The sequence below is a fragment of the Diceros bicornis genome, chromosome 10 (assembly GCF_020826845.1).
Source record: "Diceros bicornis minor isolate mBicDic1 chromosome 10, mDicBic1.mat.cur, whole genome shotgun sequence".
Taxonomy (NCBI): domain Eukaryota; kingdom Metazoa; phylum Chordata; class Mammalia; order Perissodactyla; family Rhinocerotidae; genus Diceros; species Diceros bicornis.
In genome coordinates this window covers 78,863,460-78,881,965 of record NC_080749.1, presented here as the reverse complement: position 1 = coordinate 78,881,965, position 18,506 = coordinate 78,863,460, and the positions used below count along the sequence as shown (strand labels likewise).

The 18,506-nt window shown below is 39.6% G+C and overlaps 1 protein-coding gene across 5 annotated transcripts in view; it reads left to right on the top strand.

The window, feature by feature from the left end:
- The first annotated feature begins 420 nt into the window (after positions 1-420).
- ORC2 (origin recognition complex subunit 2) overlaps positions 421-18,506 on the top strand; it is a 50,789-nt gene continuing 32,703 nt past the window's right edge. For 3 of the 5 annotated variants that reach the window (XM_058549564.1, XM_058549566.1, XM_058549562.1), the window contains exons 1-5: positions 421-434; positions 3,398-3,446; positions 5,199-5,302; positions 6,820-6,963; positions 14,674-14,763. In XM_058549564.1, coding sequence (XP_058405547.1) covers positions 5,206-5,302; positions 6,820-6,963; positions 14,674-14,763 — 331 coding nt within the window. In that variant the 5' untranslated portion in view covers positions 421-434; positions 3,398-3,446; positions 5,199-5,205. Of the gene's footprint in view, positions 435-454; positions 597-1,797; positions 1,962-3,397; positions 3,447-5,198; positions 5,303-6,819; positions 6,964-14,673; positions 14,764-18,506 lie in introns of those variants that run through there. The other 2 variants (XM_058549565.1, XM_058549563.1) reach the window with 2 other exon arrangements.

Below are 18,506 nucleotides of genomic sequence, written 5' to 3'. Positions count from 1 at the left end.
TCTCCCTTCACCGGAAACGGAAAGACGAAAGGAAAGGGCGAGAACCCAGCGCTTAGGGATTCGTTTTTCTCAGGCTTCTTGGTGGGCGGGGCCTCCAGCCCTACGCCGACTGGCCGGCAGAACCGTCGCTCTCGGCCGACTCCGCTTCCCATTGGTGTATCGGGGCTCCGCCCCTGAGCAGGGCGGGAGATTCGGTGTGCAGCACGCAGGCCTCCCATCCCCCGCGCCTCGGCGCTCCCCTGCCACCTTGCGACCCTGCGACCCTGCTCAGGCGCCGACGTCTAGAATTTGGCCTTTCCCGCCGTGCTGAAGGCGCCTTCCCTGCGGCGGCCATTCAGCGAGGGGGCCGGAGCCCCGCGGGCGGAGAGCTGGCGGTGCGTGGTGGGGCGGCCGGGCCGCCCGCCTCCCTGTCCTGCTCAGCTCGGGCGCGCGAGGTGAGTCCAGGCGCGCCCCGCCGGCCGGGGTAGCGCGTGCGGCCTGCGGCAGGGGCGCTGCGCCTCCCTCTCGGCCCTTCCCGGGCTGACCCCCGGCTCCGCAGCGCAGCCAGCCGGTCAGCGGCGCGAGGCCCAGGCCGAAGTCCGTAAACCCTTGTTGGGGTGAGAGGCTCCCTGTGCGAGACCGTCCGTCTGTCTGTCCAGCGGTGGTAGGCTTTTCGCGCTGGGGACGCCTGTTGCCAGCGTATGTTTCCGGCCTCAGGAGCCTGGTGCTTGTAAAGAGAGAACCGTGAAAATCCGTGAGGAAGGAGTCCCGGGAGAGGGGCAGGTCCAGTGATGGCCGAGGAGGAAGAGGTCTCGTCCCAGAACTACCACCGAGGAGGACCCGGCAGTGCCGTCCCAGCCTGGAAGCACCCAGTGAATCCTGCCAACTGAGCAGTCACCCTGGGGCAGTGCCCGGTCGTGGCTGTTGACAAACCAGGCTCTTCTGGTGGAGCTTCTTAATTGAAAGGATGTTGACGCATTACTTTTCGTGTTACAACTGAAATCCTACTCGAACCATCACACCTTCCCTAGTTAAATTACAATCTGAAAAAAAAACGAATAGCATAATGGGGCCGCCTGGTGGCATAGCAGTTAAGGTCGCGCGCTCTGCTTTGGTTGCCCGGAGTTCGCTGGTTCTGATCCTTGGACACAGACCTACACCGCTCATCAAGCCATGGGGTGGCAGCATCCCACATACAAAATAGAGGAAGATGGGCGTAGAGGTTAGCTCAGGGACAATATTCCTCACCAAAAAAAAAAAAAAAAAAAAAAGCATGGCCCTACGCCTTTGTGTATTAATGGCCCTGCATAGTAAATTGACGTCATTCATTCATCATTTATTGAGCACTTTTTCTGTGAGATGTTAGATGGGATATAGAGATGTACAAGAGATCTGCATGGTTAAGTTGAAGTTTAAAGTGAAAATACCTGTATCAGGGAACAATTTATTAGCATTTTCATATGCCAGCCGCATGATGTCATTTAATCGTCACAGCTTTGCCCATTGTCACACAGTTGTAAGTGTGGAGTTAAGATCAGAACTCCTGTTTATCTGGTATTGAAATTGGTGCTTAACCACTAATATGTGCCACCTTTTTTTAAAAGATTGTGTTTTTAAAAATTGCAGCAAATCCTTTATTTGCTTTCAAAGGAGATTGTGTTGCTGTTAATACTCATTTGGTGCTGCTGTATTGCCTTACTGTTAACTTCTTGAAAGGAGTCCACTTAAAAGTAAGCACCCAAGACAGTGCCTTGAGGTGTAAATGGTCACTAGATATTTGCATTTTATTCTGTGGTGGGTATGTTTTTTTTTTTTCAGAAATTGTTGGAGAAGAGGGAAGGAGAGGTTTCTTTCAAGGTCTTTGTAGAATTGTCTTCAATTTGGTGATTCTGTACTATGTAATAAGATGCCTTAAAATCTAGAAAGCAAATTGCTTATAAATGCATTCGGCTACAAACAAGAGTAAGACTGCCTCTCTCCAGGCAAGTCCTATGTAAAATACCATGGGGAAATTGCCTAGCACAATATTCAATTGTGTAGAATATTTGTTTTAAATTTTCTTTGAAAATATTTTTTCCCCCTGAAGCAACTACTAGACTTTTGCTAATGAGAATTATGTAACTGACCTTGATTCCTTTTTCACTTTGATTGCCAGGAAGCTCAGAGCCAAAATTCTTTGTATGATTTTATTTTCTACTTTTCTTTATATTTTTCCTGATCCAGACTCCCTATTAGTATTTATAGTTTATCATTTGTTTTATTGCATTTGCTTATTGTCACTGCTTCAAATCCTTTGTAGAACACAGCAGTACCTAATTTAAAATAAGGTAGGTTATGCTGAATCTGGCCATGCTCTTAAAAGTATTCATGATAGAACTAGTGATGTTTAACCTAATGAGGTGGAAATCTAGAAGAACCACAGAAGTCTTTGGGTATTTGAACTGCCATGTGGGAAAATGATTAGGCATATTATAAATAGTTTCTAGAGGTAAAACAAACATTTGGGATAACAGATTTATGTTTAATGGCAGAAGTGTGTGGTGTTATAGAATGATCAGGGACTTTGGAAATCAGTCAACTGGGTTTCAGCGCTAGCACACTTTCTAATTTTGTGAATTTGGGTAATTTAATATTTAACCTCAGTTTACTCATCTATAAATTGGGGGAATTATATGTATTTTTAACTACCTCAAAGAATCTGAGGATTTAATGATCTGGTATACATAAAAAGTGCCTAATACAGTGCCTGACAGCCTCTCAAAAACCTTCATTTTATACAGATATAAAGAAATCATAAGTTTCTTTCTTTTATACAAATGTCATGTAGATGCATTAAACTTTTTCTCTGATACACCCAAATTTCCCATAATAAGCAGTATGGCCCAAAGGACATGTTCTACTGGCAATGGTCAGATAAATTATAGATGGAGTATTATCTTTATAACAAAGCATAAACCTAATAGAGTTGTTGTGAGGATTAAATAAGAGTACATGTAGAATATTCAAAACTGTCTAGCACATAGTAAGTGCTCAAATTTTGGCCTCCTCCCTCCCGCTACCTGCACCCCCAGTCCAGATCTGTTTCTGGGGCTTTACTCTGCCATTGTAATGACTTTGGTTTTGTAAGAACTGCATTTATCTGTTTATCTTTTTAATTTTTTTTTATTGCAGTAACACTGGTTTATAACATTATATAAATTTCCGGTGTACATCATTATATTTCGATTTCTGTGTAGATTACATCAGGTTCACCACCCAAAGACTAGTTACAATCTATCACCACACACATGTGCCTAATCACCTCTTTCACCCTCCTCCCTCCCCCCATCTATTTATCTTGTTTGTTAAAACTCATGAACTTTGGTTGCTTTCATTTTCCTGTTGGCTGACCCTGACTGAATTCTTTTTCCAATTACAGGTGACTGTACCTGAATTTTCCAGCTGCAGAATGTGTAGTACCTTTAAAGGTAACTGAAAACTGAGACAACTTATTTAAGTGTGCTAGTTAGAAAAGAAAACTTGGCAACATTTAGTAAGTTAACTGCATGCAAATAACTGACTCATGAGGGGCACAGTCACTAGTTCCTCTTGTCAGGAGAAAAGGCAAAAAGAGGATTTATAAGAGCAAGAAGAGAAAAAAATTCAATTTTTGGGTAAGCTGATTAGCTAGCAGCTAGTTGGAATCATCATTAATTAGTTTCAGGCAGTTAGCATTATAAGTTCTTTTTTTTTTTTTTTGCGAGGAAGATCAGCCCTGAGCTAACATCCATGCTAATCCTCCTCTTTTTGCTGAGGAAGATGGGCTAACATCTATTGCCAATCCTCCTCCTTTTTTTCCCCAAAGCCCCAGTAGATAGTTGTACATCGTAGTTGCGCATCCTTCTAGTTGCTGTATGTGGGACGCGGCCTCAGCATGGCCAGAGAAGCGGTGTGTCAGTGCACGCCCGGGATCCGAACCCGGGCTGCCAGTAGCAGAGCCCGTGCACTTAACCACTAAGCCACGGGCCGGCCCAACATTATAAGTTCTGAAACTAAGTTTTGTCAGAGTAGCCAGAGTTGATCTAGCTTTTGCCTGCTTAACTCTGAAGTTTGTGCGGTGAAGAACTGACTGTAAAGTATTGGAAGGATTTATGCTCACTGGTTAGTTACCAGGATACCTAGGAAGCCGTGTTCATAGTTGTCAGGTTCTTTTGCAGGCAGGCAGTAATAGTAGAAGGAGGTGCTTGAGGATTATTTGATGCAGGCGTGGTTCCCCAGTGGAGTACAGACTTCCCCTCCATGGACTGTATCTTTCTAGTGAACAGGTATTAAAATCCACCAATCCATTATTCTGTGTTTGGCCGCCCCTTTTCTAAACTCTCTTGTACTGACCACCCCGTTGCTGTTAATGTCGTTATTCTGTAGATTGTAAAGAAAGTTAGAGCTTTCTTTACAGGCAGAATTGTTTTCCTGTTGTTACATTTTAGTTGGCTTGATTGGATTTGGCTTTTTCTAAATTTCAGATACTTCTTCCATTTTTCAGATGAAGGATTGTTACCTATTATCAAAAACATAATATTAATACAATGCAGTAGTTCCCCCCATCTGTAGGGGATACATTCCAAGACCCCCAGGGGATGCCTGAAACCAAAGGTAGTTCTCAACCCTATATATGTTGGTTTTTTTAATACATACCTATGATGAGATTTAATTTATAAATTAGACATAGTAACAGATTAACAATAATAACTTCTCTTTGGCATCTTCGAATTGCCAGCAAAACTACTCTTACACTTTGAGGCCATTATTAATTAGACAAAGGTTACTTGAACACAAGCACTGCACGACAGTCGATCTGATAACCAGGAGGGATACTAAGAGACTAACAAGCAATATGCTGGACAAAGGAATGATTCACGTCCTGGGCAGAAGGGAATGGGAGGGCATGAGGTTTCATCAAACTGTTCGGAATGGCGTACAATTTAAAACTTATGAATTGTTTATTTCTGGAATTTTCCATTTAATATTTTTGGGCTACAGTTGACCTTGGATGACTGAAACCGTGGAAAATAAAACAACGGATAAGGGGGGACTACTGTAATGCATAATATATATTTCATACTTAAAAGACTTTTAAAAATGTTGTACAAATAGATGTATTCATTATGTGAATGTTTAATTTATTTGGCTGTTGATGTGAAATTTTCATCACTTTTGAGTGCTTTTTTGCTTTTGTTTAGGTTGGCAATGATGAGTAAACTGGAATTAAAGGAAGACAGGATGCTGGAGGTTCAGTTTGTGGGAGATGATGATGTTCTTAATCACATTCTTGATAGAGAAGGAGGTACTGAGTGATTATGCAATTGAAGAGATGCTTATGTAGTGGTTATGAATTATTTCACTTTTTAAATTATATTAACCTGTTTTGAAAATATAGCACAAAGTATTTGATCTAGATCAAATTTGATCTAAATCAAATCAAATAAAAATTACTTTAATTTTTAGTTTACTCCATTCAAACTTTATTGAAAATTAAAAACAATAAAGCCTCAGGGGCTGGCCCAGTGATGTAGTGGTTAAGTTCAGCATGCTCCACTTTGGCGGCCTGGGCTTGGTTCCGGGCCCAGACCTACAGCACTTGGTAGTGGCCATGCTGTGGCAGTGACCCACATACAAAATAGAGGAAGATTGGCGCAGATGTTGGTTCAGGGCAAATCTTCCTCAGCAAAAAGAGGAAGATTGGCAACAGATGTTAGCTCAGGGCGAATCTTCCTCAGCGGAAAAAAAAGTAAATAAAGCCTCATCTAATATGAAATGCTCAGGGGCCGGCCCCATGGCTTAGCGGTTAAGTGCTTGCACTCCGCTACTGGTGGCCCGGGTTTGGATGCCGGGCGCGCACCGATGCACCACTTCTCTGGCCATGCTGAGGCCACGTCCCACATACAGCAACTAGAAGGGTGTGCAACTATGACATACAACTATCTACTGGGGCTTTGGGGGAAAAAAAAAGAGGAGGATTGGCATGGATGTTAGCTCAGGGCTGATCTTCCTCACAAAAAAATAAATAAAATATTTTAAGAAAATAATAATAATATGAAATGCCCAATAGTAGTGCTAAGTGGTAACTACCCATTGTAACTAAAATGTGTAGTTATTTTGGCCCCCCAAAATATACACTTTCGAGGTTTTTTTTTTTTTTTAATTTTATGTATTTATTTACTTTCCCCCCCAAAGCCCCAGTAGATAGTTGTACGTCATAGTTGCACATCCTTCTAGTTGCTGTATGTGGCACGTGACCTCAGCATGGCCGGAGAAGCAGTGCATCGGTGCGCGTCCGGGATCCGAACCCGTGCCATCAGCAGTGGAACGCGCGCACTTAACAGCTAAGCCACGGGGCTGGCCCAAGGTTTTTTTTTTTTTTTTTGAACTAAGTTATATAAACTGTGGAAGAGTGGTCTGTACTTTAATCAAAGAGAAAACATGAAATTTTTTTCCAGCTTCTAAGTAATGACAGTATAAGTAGTACAGTTTGTTTACTTATTTAAATGTAATGTTTAGAAGGAATTTATAAATTCTTTTTTTTTTTTTTTAAGATTTTATTTATTTATTTTTCCCCCAAAGCCCCAGTAGATAGTTGTCTGTCATAGCTGCACATCCTTCTAGTTGCTGTATGTGGGACACGGCCTCAGCATGGCCGGAGGAGCGGTGCATCAGTGCGCACCCGGGATCCGAACCCGGGCCGCCGGCAGCAGAGCACGTGCACTTAACCACTAAGCCACGGGGCCGGCCCTATAAATTCTTTTTATAGAATTTATAATGTTCTGATTCTGTCAAGTTCTAATTCTTTGGATGTTCATATAGGAGCTAAATTGAAAAAGGAGCGAGCTCAGCTTTTGGTCAACACAAAGAAAATAATAAAGAAGCCGGAACATGACTTGGAGGAAGATGACCAGGAAGTATTAAAAGATCAGAACTATGTGGAAGTTTTAGGACGAGATGTTCAAGGTATTTGGGGGGGAAATGTAAACTCATATTTTTGCTAGCGGGCAGAATCACTTTGCAGAATGCATAAAATAGTTTGGTAGGTTAAGCAGTGGTGTGCTATATTTTTTTTTTCCAATTTTTTAATTGTAAAATACACATAACATAAAATTTACCATCTTTCCCATTTTTAGGTATACAGTTTAATTGTATTAAATACATTCATAATGTTGTGCTGCCATCACCACCATCCATCTCCAGAACTCTTTTCTTCTGATGTGCTGTATTATTTCTCATCAGAGTAGCATTGCTTCAAGTTTTTTCTCTGTAGTTGGAAAGGTTGGAAGCACTGAGTTTCGACTACAGGTTTTTTTCTCTGCAGTTCTTTATTTTACAAACAACCAGTCCTGCATTTAATTATTTTTAGAAAGACAAATTCTACAAACCAACCACTCTGAAGTTATTTTTTAAGATATTTATATTTTTAACTAATTTGAAATAATTTCATAAAGCAAGTCACTTCATTATTACCTTGATCTTCTTTACAGAAATGGTTGGAGCATTTCAAGAAGTAATGTCATCCCAACCTAGCCATGCTAGTGTTGTGTTTTTTTACACCTAAGCCAGATTCTTGCCAGGTGATACATAAAATTTTTTAGGCTTGAATTATATTATACTATAGGGCTCAAAGAGCACAGATTTAGATTAGGGTACAAAGAGCACAGGTCTGCTCAAGTTGACTTAAAAAAATAAAGACCAAGGAACGAAATCAGTATTGTTGGGCACTGGGGGCATTGGAACTGGGACCACATTAAAACTGAGCGACTTTGCTCTCATGGATCTCCTAGTCTCCCTCATGTCATCTCTGTGCATCCGGTCTGTTCTCTCTGTGCTTCTTATCTCCCTCATGTATGTGTTTCTTACTCTCTCATACTTGGCTTATAAATGGCCATCATGACTACTTCTGATCTTCTTATCATTTCTTGAGTCACAATGTGTTTGGTTTAGTTCCCAGTGTTAAATGACATGATACCAAAAAATGACCATTGTCCCTTAATAGACTTAGTGGGCAGGGTGGATTCTCTTAAAAGTGTCCCCAACTAGACAGTTGACAATTCTAGGGCATATTCTGAATAGAACTTTGGATTTTTGAGTACCTATTATGCTACACCTAAGTAAAGAGATTGAAAACAATATTTTAAAAAAAATGTTTTCTTCAAAATCATTTCTTATTGTAAAAGTAATACATACTTGTAGTAGAAACTCAGTGCTTCCAACGTTTTTCATGTATTAGCACCCACAGCAAATGATATTTGGAGGCACACTGGAATAAAGGAAGAATACTCCAGACCAGGGACGAATGCCCTAGGGCTTCTGAGCCTTATTCCCACCCCCTCTGCAGGCCCTGACTGGCTTTCTCAAAGGTGGAGAGGATCAGTACTCAGCACACCTGTAACCCCTACCTTTAATTTCTGCACACTTGTTGGGAAACTTTGCCTTAGAGCAGTGTTTCTCAACTTTATTTTCATTGTTATCCCCTAAGGAGCCATTTTAGGCATTTTCTCCTAATCACCTCCATCCATGAAATTTTAGTACTACATATATACTGTTTGTCTGTTTATGCACTATAACCCCTTGGAGGGTAATAATGTAATGTCTTATAATGTCTAAGATGTTGTTCACACTCCCCCTCCTCCCACTAAGAGCCATTTTCATCCATTAGGAGCAATATTGTTCCTGTTGAGAATGTGTGCTTTAGAGAACATGGAACTGGTAACAGTTTGGTGTGGATCTGCTGTCTGTCTGTACGTGCATGCACACACGTGACCTTGTGTCAGCAGTCTTTGAGTCCAGGAAAGGAGCTGTTCATTTGACCGTGGGCATGTACAACAGAGGAACCCATAACTTACTGTTAAGTCTTGCAAACAGGACTCTCCTGTTTTGGTTTGTTTTTTCTTGTCTGCCAAAATGTGTATAGGAGTGGAGAGTGTTCCAGACGAGGTATAGGAAGGAGAGTTTGCTTTTAATGTTTTCTTCAGGGAAGAAATGGTGACATCTGTCACAGTCTTCTTTAACCTTGTTTGAGATACTGGACATAAGCTTCTGGCTAATCTTTTATTATAAACAGAACACAAGCTTTATTTTTACAACAGAGGGACATTTGACAAAGAATCTTTAGGAATAGTTAAAAGAGAAAAATAACTTTTCAACAAGGATCTTTAAATACTTTATTTATTAATCTCTTTACATACTGTTGAAGTGTAAGCTGCTTCTTACTAGCAATACACATCTTGACATACCTGGCATAGTTCTCGTAGTCTATTAATCCATCTAGTCTGGAGAAAACTCATTGCATGGAGGTGCTAGGAGATCTGAGGCATTAAATAGAAGAGATTCCCAAAGATCTCCCAAAATAATTAGATAGATGTCCTCCAGAGCAATTTGTCATATTGATGCTTCTCTTGAACAGTTTTTTTTTTTTTTAATCTTATGATCGGTGTGATTCTATAATTGATTCTTTAAAAGTTGGCTGCTAGAAAATTCTGAGAAAAATATGTGGTCCACTTCTAGTATTTTTAATTTAGTATTCATAGTTCCACTTTTGAACTTAAGGACCATATCAAATTTTTAATTGTGGTTAAATAATTAAATCTATTTTTAAAAATACTGGTAAATTGTACATACAAAATTTACCATCTTAACTATTTTTAAGTGTATAGTTCAGTATTAAGGACATTCACATTGTTTTGCAACCAATCTCCAGAACTGTTTTCATCTTACAAAACTGAAGTTCTATACCCAATTAAACAACTCCCCAGTCTCCCTTCCCGCCAAACGCCGGCAACCACCATTTTACTTTCTTTCTCTGAATTTGACCACTCTAGGTACCTCATGTAGGTGAAATCATACACTGTTAGTCTTTTTGTGTCTGCCTTATTTCACTTAGCTTGTCCTCAAGGTTCATCCATGTTGTAGCATGTGTCAGAATTTCCTTCCTTTTTGAGGCTGAATAATATTGTGTTGTATGTATCTGTATACCATGTTTTGTTTATCCATTCATCTGGCAGTGGGCTTTGGGCTGCTTTGACCTTTTGGCTATTGTGAATAATGCTGCTATGAACATGGGTGTACAAATACCTTTTTGAGACCCCAATTTGAGTTCTTTTGTGTATATTCCCAGAGTGGAATTGCTGGATCATAGGTAATTCTATTTTTAATTTTTTGAGGACTCTTCATACTATTTTCCACAGCAGCTACACCAATTTACATTTCCACCAACAGTGCACAAGGGTTCCAATTTCTCTGCATCCTCATTAGCACTTGTTTTCTGTTGTTTTTGATAATGGCCATCAAGGGGGTGTGAAGTTGTAGTGTTATTTCTTTTTAAATTTTATGTATTGTTAAATTCTTAAAGATTACTCTCTGAACAAAAAGAACTTTAATAACTGAGTAAATATTGCATTTTAATCTGTAAGTAATATATAGTTTCTCTATTAGACTTTTTAATTGTTTCTAACTTTTTATTATTGTAACTAATGCAGTAGTGATTACCCTCGGATATAAATCTTTTTTTAGATCTCTAATTTCTTCATAAGAGACTCCTAAAAGTGGAATTACTGGTGAAAGTGTATGAACTTTATAAGACATACATATTACCAAATTGCTTCCTAGGAGGGTTTTATCAGCTAGTATTAAGATCCCTCATCAGCATTAAACATTTTTTATTATATTTATTAGCCACTTTAATTTCTTCTGTGAGTTGTATATTCACAATTTTTTGATATTGAGTATTTTGAGTAATTTGAAAACTATTAAAAAGTTTTATATATATATTAGAGTAAAGCCCTCTTGGCCAGTATGATTAGAACCACTGTTAGTTGGTCAATCAATCAAAATATCAGAACCAGGGAATCATAAAAATAATTTATATACTCTAAACGTTTTGTTTTACATATAAATATATATATATATCAGAGTCTTTTCTTTGAATATAAGTTTGCCAGAGATCAGCTGGTTAAAGAACAGCACCACCTTTGGGTTTTTGAGGTTTTTTTTTAGACAGTATATCCATAATGCATCATCTAGGATTTCAGGCTTTATTTCCTTCCATTAGATTGATCATTTAAAGACACTTGATGCAATCTGAGTGTAGGGTGCTTTTTTGTTTTTTCCAATTTTTTCTTAAATTTTTTATGGTTTCTCATCTGCCTAATTTGAAACCAGTTGTTTTTTTATTTTTTTTATTATTATTATTATTTTTTTATGAGGAGATCAGCTCTGTGCTAAATCTGCCAATCCTCCTCTTTTTTTGCTGAGGAAGACTGGCCCTGGGCTAACACACGTGCCCATCTTCCTCCACTTTACATGGGATGCCACCACAGCATGGCTTGCCAAGCAGTGCGTCGGTACTCGCCCGGGATCCAAACCAGCGAACCCCGGGTCGGCGCAGCGGAGTGCGCGCACTCAACCACTTGCGCCATCGGGCTGGCCCTGAAACCAATTGTTTTAATTAATAAAGTTTATCAAGTCTTTCTAAAGCATTTAATTCAGTTTATATAGAAACTACTTGATATTTTTAAATTCATATTTTGCCTGTGTGCCAAACATTTAATTAAATTATGTAATTGCGGTAACAAGTTCTCCATAAACAGACTCATGCATATGTGGAAACTAGATATATAATAGAGGTAGCATTGCAGATCACTAGGCTAAGGATGAACTGGTGTTGGAACAATTGAATATCCTTATGAAAAATTGAAATTGGATCCCTAACTCCCATCATAAACAACTTAATTACCTTAATTAAAGATTTACATATGAAAAGCAAATTTTAAATGCTTTTACACAAGAAAATGTAAGAGAATATGGTTTTGATCTTGATACAGAATTTCTTTAAAAATGTATAATCAAAAGAAAAGATTGACAAATTCAACGAATTAAAATTCAGTGCTTCTCAAGAGGACAAACACAGACTAGGAAAAATATTTGCAAAAGACATACCTGTTAAAGAACTATTATTCAAAATATACAAAAAACTCTTAAAACTCAACAATAAGAAAACAAGGAGCCCAGTTAATTAAAAAATGGGCAGAGGACCTGTACATCTCACCAAAGGATATATACAGATGGCAAATATGCATATGAAAAGATGCTGAACATTATATGTTATTAGGGAATTGCAAATTAAAACAACAATGAGATACCACTACACACCTATTAGAATGGCCAAGGGGCCGGCCCCATGGCATAGCAGTTAAGTGCTCTCGCTCTGCTGCTGGCGGCCTGGGTTCAGATCCCGGGCGCGCACCAACGCACCGCTTGTCAGGCCATGCTGTGGCGGCATCCCACATAAAGTGGAGGAAGATGAGCACGGATGTTAGCCCAGGGCCAATCTTCCTCAGCAAAAAGAGGAGGATTGGCATGGATGTTAGCTCAGGGCTGATCTTCTTCGCACACACACACAAAAAAAGAATGGCCAAAATCCAAAACATTGACAACACCAAATGCTGGCAAAGATGTGGAGCAACAGTAGGTCTCATTTATTGCTGTGGAAATGCAAAGTGGTATAGTTCTTTGGAAGACAGTTTGGCAGTTTCTTACAAACTAAACATATTCTTACCATATGACCTAGCAATTGTGCTCTTCGTATTTACTCAAATGAGTTGAAAACTTATGTCCACCCAAAAGCCTGCACACAGATGTTTACAGCAGCTTTGTTAATAACTGCCAAGGCTTGGAAGCAACCAAGAAGTCAAACATGCATAAATAAACTGTGATATACCCAGACAGCACACTATTGTTCAGTGCTAAAAAATAATAATAATAAGCTATCAAGCCGTGAAAAGACTTGGAGGAGCCTTAAATGCATATTACTAAGTGCAAGAAGCCATCTGAAAAGGCTGCATCTGTATAATCCTAACTATATGACATTCCGGAAAAGGCAAAACTATGGAGACAGTAAAAAAATCAGTGGTTGCTAAGGGTCAGGAGAAGGGAGGGATGAATGGATGGCACACACAGGATTTAGGGCAGTGAAACTATTCTGTATGATACTATAATGGTGGATACATGTCATCATACTTTTGTCAAAACTTGTAGAATGTACAACACCAAGAGTGAACCCCAATATAAGCTGTGGACTTTGGGTGATAATGATGTGTCAGTGTAGGTTCATCACTTGTGACAAATATACCATTCTGGTGTGGGATGTTGATAGTGGGGGAGGTTGTGCGTATGTGGGAGCAGGAGGTATATGGGAAATCTCTGTACCTTCCGCTCAAGTTGGCTGTGAACCTAAAACTGCTCTAAAATATAAAGTCTATTAAGTTCAGTACTTCTCTTCATCAAATGACACCATAAAGAAGTGAAAAGAAAAGTCACAGGATAGGGAAGGTATTTCTTCTTCTGGAAATATGAAACATGTGAAAAGATGTTCAACATCATTAGTGATTAGGGAAGGACAAATTAAAACATGTCTCCCCATGAGATTCATTTTATACCCACTACATTGGCAAAGATTAAGGAGTTTGGATAATACCAAGTGTTATTCCATATACAGATCAACGGGAAGTCTTAAATAAGGAGAGTGAACATGGACTTTGGAAAAGTTTGGCACTGTTTGTAATAACAATAATAAACCCATTACATGTTAATGTAAATTATACATAATTTAAATGAAAAACAGTTGTTTCCAAAAAAAATTAGTGAAGAGGGCATTGTTCTATATTTTTGCAAATCTCTGGCTTAATAGAGGACAGCTGGATTTTCATATCTGCTTTACACATTCCATTAGCCGAGAGGGTGGTGATGTCATCACCCATCGTGTAGTCTCTGGAATACCTTGCTATACACTGGTGTTTGAGAGTCAGAAAGTCAAACAATGTCTTGGTGTTATTATGGAATAGTTTTGGCCTCAGGGACCTCAGAAACCCCCAGACCACACTTTGAGAATTGCTGTGCTAGAGAGTAGGCTTCTAGCCATGAGTGTCCAGTATGTGGTATGTAGCAGTTGTTATCTAAAGGGAAGTCTGAAGAATGAAATTAAGTCAAGGTCTTAATTGAGAGTAAGAGAGCTTCTGCTGTGTAACAATGTTTAAATCTCAACCTCAGTTAACAATGGTACTTGGCACTTTTGCTTCAAGAAGGAAACAACTAATCAAGTCCCTTCTGTCCACCCTCCTCAGGGGCACCTACCCTCGTGAATTGAGTGCATGTCCCTCTAGTCTGGAGAGGTATTTTTAGTGTTTTTTTTTTTTTTTTTTTTAACTTTATTTATTTATTTTTTTCCCCCCCAAAGCCCCAGTAGATAGTTGTATGTCGTAGTTGCACATCCTTCTAGTTGCTGTGTGTGGGACGCGGCCTCAGCATGGCCGGAGAATCGGTGCATCGGTGCGCGCCCGGGATCCGAACCCCGGACCGCCAGCAGTGGAGCGCACGCACTTAACCGCTAAGCCACGGGGCCGGCCCTAGTGGCCTTTTTTTTGTGTGTGTATTTTTATGTATATTTTCGTGTATTTGTGAATAATAATGTTTTCAGTGTTTTAAAATTTATATAAACAGTATCATAGCCTGTTGTATGTTTTAAAATATTTTATATATATATACGTGTTGTTAAACCTTTATGCAAGACAGTGAGGGGAACAAATCTTAAGTTCTTAGGTAAAATTTTCCTTTTTTTCTTGTTAATTAACTTTACCCATTTATCCTAAATGCATGTTGCATTTTCTCTTTCAGAATCCTTGAAAAATGGCTCTGCTACAGATGGTGGGAATAAAGTTTATTCTTTTCAGAATAGAAAACACTCTGAAAAGATGACTAAATTAGGTATGTTGCTTTTCTGATTTCTATAATCTTTATTCACCCTTTCTAAGAAGGTGTATTTAGCCGCATTCCCCACATGTATCATCCAATGCTGAGGGATGTCATTTTATATTATATTATTTTATATTATCAAGCATATTTAAAGTCATTAGTATGTCATGCTCACATATCTTCTATTCTCATCTAGGTTGTAAGCTTCTCAGAGTAGGAACCCTGTCTTCATTTTCTTCCCACAAGATCTGGCATAGGTTCTTAACAAATGTTTGTTGAGTAAATGAGCCACTTCAGTCACACAGAGATATTCTGAATTTATTGAATAAGAGTTTTACACTGTGGATAGAAAAATGTGATTTGTTTTATAGAAAACTGTTTATATAAAATTGTTAGGAATAGGCTGTTCTAACGTTTTTTTTACCTAAGTTATCCAATTACACAAGAATTACTGATTTTCAGAGAACTAGACTATAACAAATTACATTTAACATTAAAACTAAACTGTCAGGGCCGGCCCTGTGGCTTAGCGGTTAAGTGCGTGTGCTCCGCTACTGGCGGCCCTGGTTCGGATCCCGGGCGCGCACTGACGCACTGCTTCTCCGGCCATGCCGAGGCCTCGTCCCACATACAGCAACTAGAAGGATGTGCAGCTATGACATACAACTATCTACTGGGGCTTTGGGGGAAAAATAAATAAATTAAAAAAAAAAAAAAAAAACTAAACTGACAATTTAATTCTTTTAAGAAATTCAGGGCCGGCCCCGTGACTTAGCGGTTAAGTGCGCACACTCCCATAGTGGTGGCCCGGGTTCAGATCCTGGGCGCGCACCGAGGCACCGCTTCTCTGGTCATGCTGAGGCCACTTTCCACATACAGCAACTGGAAGGATGTGCAACTATGACATACAACTATCTACTGGGGCTTTGGGGGAAAAAAAAGGAGGAGGATTGGCAATAGATGTTAGCTCAGAGCCGGTCTTCCTCAGCACAAAGAGGAGGATTAGCATGGATGTTAGCTCAGGGCTGATCTTCCTCACAAAAAAAAAAAAGGAAATTCAGATGGCACTATATTTGGGATTCTGTGGTCCAAGGGGTCGTCAATTTTGAATGCTTTGAGGAAAGGAAATAACGTGTGAAAGCACTTTGAAAATTAAGGAGGTCCATATGTGAAGGTTTGGAAATACCAAAAAGTCAAGAGCAAGGGAATAATAATTAACTACCTGGTAAAATGTAATGTGTAAGAGGGCTTATAATCTATAATTATAAAACACCTACATGTGTTTCTTAAGTGGTATGTCTTTATGCAGTCAGTCTAGCCGATGACCATGTAAACATTCAAGGTCAAGTGAAAGTCACTCTTATTAAGTGTTGACACTGATGTGGGACATATAAGAAGTAATTATAAGACCTGTGTTTCTGAACATAATATGATTTAATCATTTGCAGGCTTCACTTTTTCTGACAAGTGTAATATTAAACACATCATTAATTTTGAACCTAGCATGGTACATACAATAACTTATATTAATTGGTATGTTTCTTAGTGTTTATTACCTACATCAAGAAATTAAAAGTTTTTTTTTTTTTCGGGCCAGCCCCGTGGCGCAAGCAGTTGAGTGCACGTGCTCCACTGTGGCGGCCCAGGGTTCGCCGGTTCGGATCCCCATGCGTTCCGACGCACCTCTTGTCAAGCCATGCTGTGGCAGCATCCCATGTAAAGTGGAGGAAGATGGGCGTGGATGTTAGCCCAGGGCCAGTCTTCCTCAGCAAGAAGAGAAGGATTGGCAGATGTTAGCTCAGGGCCGATCCTCCTCACAAAAAACGAAAAAAGAAAAAGAAAAGTTTTTTGATCTGTAAAAATGACTGAATTCTGTGTAGGATCTCTGAGAAACCAGAGAAGTCCTAATGTAATTATTAGAGGAAAAATCAGATAAACAGCAAGACCAAAATGAAACCCTAAGACAGTGAAGCAGGGTAAAGAACACTGCACAAAGGGGAGAACTAATAGTGAAAAGAAGAGTGGAACCCCAGAGGAGTAATCAAGTAGAAGTTATCCGAGTGGATAATCAACATGCACATCACTACGAGGATGTGTCTTATATCTGTAAATATTGTTATATTGTGCGTTTCTGTCGTCACATCTGAAAAAAATATACAGTCATGAAAAGATAGTTTTCTGGATAATTTGGGACTGTCCATATTTTCCAAAATCTGTGTTCAGTTAGGACCTGTGTTTAGTTATGATGCTCTTTAAAGAGTTTCTTTGGGGGGCCAGCCCGGTGGCGCAAGCAGTTAAGTGGCTCGCGTTCCGCTACAGTGGCCCGGGGTTTGCCAGTTCGGATCCCAGGCTCGCATCGCTGCACCGCTTGTCAAGCCATGCTGTGGCGGCATTCCATATAAAGTGGAGGAAGATGGGCATGGATGTTAGCCCAGGGCCGGTCTTCCTCAGCAGAAAGAGGAGCATTGGCAGATGTTGGCTCAGGGCTGATCTTCCTCAAAAAAAAAAAAAGTTTCTTTCATTCATTAAGTATTATTGCTAATTGTGTTTACATCTAAATATATCAATAAAATAGACTACCTTAATTTTTTTTTAAATAACTTAATCATCTGCTGGAAAATCATATATGACTCTGAGTATAAATGATGATTAAATATAATTGGGCTAACCAAGATAAAGGACTAGAAATAGAGGATGGGTTAGAGTGGAAGGCTTTGTAAAATACAGAGAACATGTCCAGGATGAGTAAATAAATGCAAACAGAAGAACAAAGGTAGAAATACCCAGTAGAAAGGACAGTGAGGATTTCCTCCAGGTTGGAGAAAGAGATGACTGTAGGGAAATTGAAAATAGATTGGTTAGGCGGCTGGCCTGGTGGCATAGTGGTTAAGTTCATGCGCTCTGCTTTGGCGGGCTGGGGTTCTCAGGTTCAGATCCCGGGCACGGACTGATACACTGCGTGTCAAGCCGCACTATGGTGGCATCCCATATAAAGTAGAGGAAGATGGGCACAGATGTTAGCACAGGGCCAGTCTTCCTCAGCAAAAAAGGATTGGCAACAGATGTTAGCTCAGGCTGATCTTCCTCACAAAAAAAAAAAAAGAAAGAAAATAGATTGGTCAGATATGATCAGATAATAGCCTGATGAGAAGCTATCATTAGGCAACGAGGAATTTTATTTTAAAATTTCCAATATGTTGCAGACCAGTTGTTGTGTAAAATACAAGACGAATTATTATAAAAATGAAAATAAAGACATAAAATATAAGCTCCAATTTTTAATTATTAGAGTCACTAGCCATACATGATGACCATCTCTTGTTCTTTTTCCTTTTCTTCCTTTTTCTTCGTTTCTCGTTTTGTAGTTTAATAGTCATTTAAAAGCAGGTAGAGAATTCTTATGTTTCAATATAAAACCAACATGATCTCAGCTACATTACTTTGTACTCACATGGCTTTTTGTTGATGTGAAATTTTTTCCTGTTCTGTGGATCAGCAGCCTTTCATCCAGAAATGGTCTGTTTTTCTGGTGTAAAGAGAAGGCCAAGTCCTCAGCCTGAGGCATGCCTGTGGGTGGAGTGTTGGGGAGGGTGAGGACTGGGAAGAGGAGGTGGAGTAACGGCCAGCAGTAGCCAGGGGACCAGCATAATGTCATAGAAGCCAAGTGGAGGAATCATTTCAGAGGAGGGTTTTTAAAAGATTAGTGAATGATACAGAGGACCAAGGAGGTTAAGAAAAAAAAGGGTCAGTGCATT